General features: G+C 37.9%; 1 protein-coding gene and 1 non-coding gene across 2 annotated transcripts; both read left to right on the top strand.

Annotated features, from left to right (window-relative positions):
* Positions 1-49: 49 nt before the first annotated feature.
* On the top strand, positions 50-2,707 carry LOC101290848 (disease resistance protein At4g27190-like). Its single transcript, XM_004296270.1, has one exon. It carries the CDS (start codon positions 50-52, stop codon positions 2,705-2,707), a length of 2,658 nt encoding a protein of 885 aa, XP_004296318.1.
* Positions 2,708-4,298: 1,591 nt separating this feature from the next.
* LOC101315320 lies at positions 4,299-6,214 on the top strand. The gene is made up of 3 exons (XR_184325.1): positions 4,299-4,634; positions 4,767-4,862; positions 5,967-6,214. It is a non-coding gene; the product is annotated as an uncharacterized LOC101315320 (transcript).
* Positions 6,215-6,609: the final 395 nt, after the last annotated feature.

The following is a 6,609-nucleotide window of genomic DNA, read 5'->3' on the forward strand; positions in this document are numbered from 1 at the left end:
AGATGATTTCCAAGCATTTGGAGCAACAAGAGAAGCGACAGACAAGGTTATGAAGGCGCTAACAGATGACAAGATTATTGCCGTTGGTGTCTGTGGCATGGGCGGCATTGGAAAGACAAGCATGGTGAGACATGTAGCTGCACAAGCCTGCAGAAATGGTACTTTTAACCATTGGATTATGGCTGTCGTATCCCAAAACCTTGACTTGAAAAAAATTCAAGGTACATTGGCAGATTTGTTGGGCATCAAATTCGTTGAGAAGACAGAAGATGGAAGAGCCGCTAGGTTGCATAATGAGATAATGAAAAAAGAAAAACTCCTGATAATTGTGGACGATGTTTGGGAGAGAACAGAGTTGTCAAAGATAGGGATTCCCACCTACAATGAGCTTCAAAAGTGCAAGTCCAAAGTGCTACTCACCACAAGAAGATTGAATGTCTGTCATGCCATGAAGTGCCATAAACAGATCAGTCTCAAAGCTCTCTCAGATCAAGATTCTTGGACCTTGTTTGTGAGAAATGCAAGACGATCGTTTGAATCGCCCACCTTCGTGAATGTAGCGAAGAAGGTAGCTGGAGAATGTAAGGGTCTACCAATTGCACTGATAGCAGTTGCAAGGGCACTCGGAGATAAGGACCTGGCAGAATGGGACAAAGCAGCACAACGACTAGAGAAGTCGCAAAGTGCCAACCCTGACCACGAGGAAGATGCATTTAAATGTATGAAATTAAGCTATGATTACTTGAAAGATGAGGAGTACAAGTCATTCTTCTTACTCTGTTGTTTATTCCCAGAAGATCATGTTATCAATATAGAAGACTTGTTTAGGTATGCAATCGGGATAGGACTGTTTCGAGATGCCGAGACAATATATGAAGCGAGAGGAACAGCATATACAGTGGTCAAGTACTTGATAGATTCTAGCTTGCTTTTGGAAAGTGATCTACCATATAGACGTGTAAGGATGCATGATGTCGTCCGAGATACAGCCCTGAATATTTCAAAATCTGAAGGTGGGCATCGGTTTTTGGTAAAAGCTGGATGTGGTTTAGATGATTGGCCAAGTCGATTACTCTTAGACGAAGGCTGCACTGCTATTTCACTAATGCATAATCGTATACGCGAGCTACCACCGCATTTGGTATGTCCTAAACTCCAGATTTTGTCATTGAGCCATAATGACGAACTAAGAGTGATCCCAGAAACCTTTTTTCAAAGCGCCAATGAATTAAGAGTCTTAGATCTTAGGGACATTGATATTTCACTACTACCTCAATCATTTGGTCTCCTAACCAACCTTCGAGCTCTTTATTTAGATTGCCAGAGCCTAACTGATATTTCCATGGTGGGGAAACTTACGAAGCTTGAGGTTCTTCGTATGCAATACGTTCGATTAAAGGAATTATCGAGAGAAATAGGAAATTTGACCAATCTGAGGGTGTTGGATGTCACTGACGGATATATTTATAAGATTCCATCCAAACTGTTATCAAAGTTGCATAGTCTAGAAGAACTCTACCTGCGATGTCGATTTGTGGACTGGGGAAGCAAGGTGGACGGAGAAGGGGATGAAACCAATTCTGCCTTTGATGAGGTAACTGGCTTGTCAAAATTAAGAATTCTGCATGTTTGGATCTACAATGAAGAATGTATCCCCAAACTTGTTGAGCGCAATCCGAATTGGGTCGGGTTTTATATATATATCGGCAAAGATGAAGAAAGGCTATCCGACGTATATGAGTCTTATCGACATGATGATACTGATCAGAGGACCATATTCTTGAAACTTGACTCGATCAGTAACTTCCCGGACTGGTTTTTCAACACGGTGATAAAAAAAGCAGAGAAGCTAGTGAGGTGGTATAATTGCCCACAGACTAGTTTAATCGACGTTTTTGTGGAATATGAGAGGGGAAGTTTACATAGCCTGAAGCATCTCACTGTTGATGGTACCGGTGATTACGAGCCGATGAACACATCAAAATGGGTTCCAAAAGGTATTCCGAAGAAAAAAACATGGGTTCCAAAAGAACCTCTGTTCGAGAACTTGGAAGAGTTATATCTGCTTAGGCTGGATTGCGCCGAGTTATGTGCTGTTGAATTTCTACCACCTGGGTCTCTAAGCAATTTGAAGTTCTTGGACATAGAATCTTGTTACAACTGGGGGAATGTTGTTTTACCATCAATATTGTTAGAGAGACTACCAAATCTGGAAGAACTAAAGTGTAGTTCAATGGACGAGATTGAATATGTGTTTAGGTATGAAGCGTTACTGGAGACAGAACAATCAAAATTGAGAAAGATAGTGTTGTTTGATCTAGTGACTGTAAGAAGCATACGTGAGGGACCTACTCCACCTGCAATGTTTCAGAATCTTCAAACTTTGTCCATTAAATGGTGCAACTTGGAGGGAAGTCTCTTCACCTATGATGTTGCTCAGTGTCTTTCTCAGTTGAATTTCTTAGAATTACACCAATGCCCCCTGTTGGAAAGGATAGTTGAAGCAAGCAACAAGAAGATCATCCTTCCAAGATTAAAAAAATTAACTTTGACGAAACTTCCGGTGTTGTACTATGAAAGTGCTACTTTTGATATCAAGTGTCCTTCGTTGGAAGAATTGAAATTGTGGTACTGCCCCAAGTTTTCAGTGTCTGTTCCTGACTTCCACAGCGAGAAACAGGTCCAACTCCATGATACACCTCCATGAGCCTTCCATATCCATTAGATAGGTACGTCGGTATTTACTATTTAGAGAGTTCCAACACACTACTGAATATTGAATATTCCGCTCTAATCAGCTCCTTGTTATAATAAACTTACTTGATTTGTCAGACGATTGCCTGCCACTAAACAAAGACAAATATTAACTTTCTTAATTCAAACACATGCATGTTTTGCTTTCGAATGGTTTACTAAATAAATTATACAGTCTGATGGTTGCATTTTAGTTTAGCTTTGCCTCTAAATTTATGCCTCCAGCTGATTATTTCCACTTTCCAAATAGATCAAGAAGAGTATAGCATGTCAACATTATGTGACATTAGATTCCTGGCTTATTTACTTCTTTTTTGTTTCAAATTGACTATTAGTTCGTCTGACAAAAAGGAAGAGTCGAACGAGCAGGACGAGAGCGAAGAGTTGGGTGAGTCGGCCGAGTATGAAGAGTGAGGGGGAAGAGTTGCTGAGTTGGACAAATAATTACAAAGCTGATCGTTAGAAGAAACACAAAGCGATCTTCAATGGCCTAGAAGAAGATTTTTCATTTACCATGTGGATGTTTAATAATTGTCTTTTATCTTTGTACGTATTTATCTTCCTCATGGCTTGGTTGAGTATTTACCTAATGATGTAATTGTCTGAACTTTGTAAAGTGCTCATCGCTAAATATATGTTTGTCTGTTTTATATTAGCTTGAGCTACCTTTCATTATACATTCATCAAGAAATAGAAACCTGCATTCGAGAGCGGCTACTGGGGCAATGCTTTTGAATTAGTCAATTAATTGGATGCTGTTGATTCTGGATTTATCATAAACTTCATTTGGTTATGCTGCTTGCTGATCACCAAGACACTTAGCTGTATATTACTTAATTGTTCTATATCAAATTCAATATCAGATATTGTTGGAGGGATCAGTGACCAGAGCTGATTTGTGGAGAAGAATGAGAGATCAGAGTTGCTATCTTAACCAACAATGTGTACCTTGAGATTGTAAATTCATGAATTATTCAGTTTATTTTGCGTCTGTCGATCAAGATGTATGGGAAGTTTAGACATGCGCGCTTATATGTTATGTGTACATTTTTATCTATAGCTTCTGTTTCAATTGTCTGCAGTACCTACTATTTTGACACAACTCATGACATGAAAGGCTAACAGAGAAAGAGTACTATGGTTCAGAAGGAGATTCCTCAATTGGCTTTTAATCATGCAATATGAATGTTATCAACTATATCTTTCAAGTTGGTGAATCATGAATTAATGTTTTCATTATATATATTGACATACAGAGTTTGAGCTTTAAATTTTGTATGTGTGAGGTTGTTTTGTTTGTTCCGTTTCCAGGAAGTTTAATCAGAAATCCTGGAAATTTGTCTCTCTTTTAGCTTAGTAACATGACAACACCACCTTAAACAAAACGGTTTATTGGTTATTTGGGCCTTGTAAACATACAAGAGAGGCTAGGCCCAAACAAATACATTGGGTCGGTCTTTATATGCACATGCCGCTCGCTCAACTAGACGCTCCGGTTTCCGCACCTGGAGATTACCCACCTGTCATCATCGTCTCTGTTACTCGGAGGAAAATAAGGACAAGTGACGTCACTTTGTTTACTCGATAGATGATGATGATCGAGTAGCTCTACGATTGTTGTTTACTCGATAGTGTTTCTGCATGTGTGTATTTGATCAGTTTATGGACTCTGCGTTTGATTTGAGTTTGTTTGATTGGCAATTGGGGCTTTCTTAGTTTGTGTTGGATTTTCTCTCCGAGTACAATTGATTCATTGATACTGGTTTCATGTATCTCAATGCTGGGTCGTTCTGCATTGCTCAGTTTCGAAACTCAGACAGTTTAGCATTGTGTTCTTCCTTTATGGATCATGCAAGTACCAATCAAAATTTCTCAACAGTGTATGTGCTATGTGATTGTCATTTATATCTATTGGTTGTCTGTTTGTTTGTATATATCAGTTTAAGCTTTGATTTTGGGACATTTGGTTTTCCAAAATGCTTGCTAAATGTGATTACAATGTTCATTGGCAGGGGGAACTCTTTTATCTGTGGTCTCTGCTCCTTCACATGGATAGGTTCCCATTAATGTCCACATTTCCATTCCTACAGCCTGAGGAGTGGAACCTGGTAATTCCATATCTACTATTAGTGTCATTTACTGCATTACCTGGATTCAGCAATTATCTTCATTTCATGGGTGCTTTTATTACATATGCTTTTGGTCAGTGACATGATTTGCAAAAGACTTCTAGGTTGGTTCCAAGTTTTGGTTGTTTTGACGGAGCCTGCTTCTTTTGGATCCATGTTTTTCATTTTTCCTTATCATCATCATCAATATAATGAATAATTGATGTTGTATGATATACACATATGATGTTGTATAGAAATTCAGAGCCCTTGACAAGATTTAGTTCTTCAATGCTATTGCCGATGGATGTGTATATAATTTTAGACATCATTTATTGCAGTCATCGTGGTACTGTGCTAGTTGTTCTATGTTATAGATATGAACTAGTTTCTGATGAAACGTTAACAAAGAAAAATTTTCTGGTTGGATGGTTGTACAGGTTTAACCTGTAGTCCAAATCTAAGGTCACGTTTGTTTGATCAAGATGCCTAGGAAATTGTTGGTTGGTTGATTCAGTGAGTTTAGTTCACATTTAACGGTTAATATGGTAGGCATATGTACTGATGCTAAATATTGATTGGTATGTGTAGGTGGATGTGGGAAAGTGAGAAATTTCATAAATTGACAAAAATTCTGAAACTTGAGCAAATTTCATAGCATCCACTTAACTGTTTCTGCATCCAACTTTGTTGAATGTCCCCTACATTATTGTCCTTTGGTTGAATTTGAATCCACTCTTCCCCTCTCTTCCGTAAAAGTTTTAGCCTTAATAAGATGAGAAAATCCATGGAAATCATATATACTGAAATGATCTATTGACATCAATTGATTATGTAAAATAATGATCAAATGAATGAAAGAAACTAGACAGTTCTTCTTGCTAATGAGAAAAGAAAAGTACTTGTTATCAATTTATCTTTTATATTTTGGGTGGATGATCATGTCGGTTCAGTTCAGGTATCAATGTGCAAAGTCACTTGATCTATAGGCTAAAAGATTTGTTATGCTATAAAAACAAAACTCCTCTCCTAATATAGTTAATTTACTCATGATGGTTACTATAAATTCAGTGAATTTTTCTGTTTTCATTTTATTTGGACCAGATGGAGGCTTGTTTCAACCACACATACGTTAGTCTATGTCGAGGCTGGTAATCTAGCTGGAAACTCGAAGGCGATGGACAAAAAAAAACTGCAAAAGGAATCCTTACTGAGAGTGAAGTGATCAGTCGGCATTCTCTGGGAAATGTCTCAAGGTATTCTTGCCGCTGGGTTTGTATTCTTACCAGTTTACTGAAATCCAGTAAGTGCTCAATGCTCTAGAAATAGAATTGGTTTTTACTGGTTTCAAAATGTAGAGTCCTCCAAAACTAAGCTCAGTGTTCTTACTTCTTAGGTCAAGATGTCATAGGATCCATTAGCAATTTAGCACCAATGATTTCCCAGCTCTTTACGTTTGGTGGGGTATTTGGACTTGCCATTGGAGAAACTATTGGATTTTTACAAAGTTGTATGGGGATAGATGTTACCACCTCAATAGTGAATTAGTAGTAAATAATATTTCACCGTTACATTTTCCAATCCAACAAACAAATAAAGCCACACCCATTCTTGTGATATCAAAAGCAAATTACATAATTATGTTACATTCAAGTTCAATGGACAATGACAAGGATCTCAACAGAGATTGGAGAATCCTAGCTAGTAAGAGTGAAGTGATTAGTTGAATTGGTCTTGAATTAAATTG

The sequence above is a fragment of the Fragaria vesca genome, linkage group LG3, assembly GCF_000184155.1.
Source record: "Fragaria vesca subsp. vesca linkage group LG3, FraVesHawaii_1.0, whole genome shotgun sequence".
NCBI lineage: Eukaryota > Viridiplantae > Streptophyta > Magnoliopsida > Rosales > Rosaceae > Fragaria > Fragaria vesca.

Coding starts and splice junctions, on each gene's coding strand:
- LOC101290848 (XM_004296270.1), top strand. CDS start 50: ATGAAGGCGCTAACAGATGACAAGATTATTGCCGTTGGTGTCTGTGGC.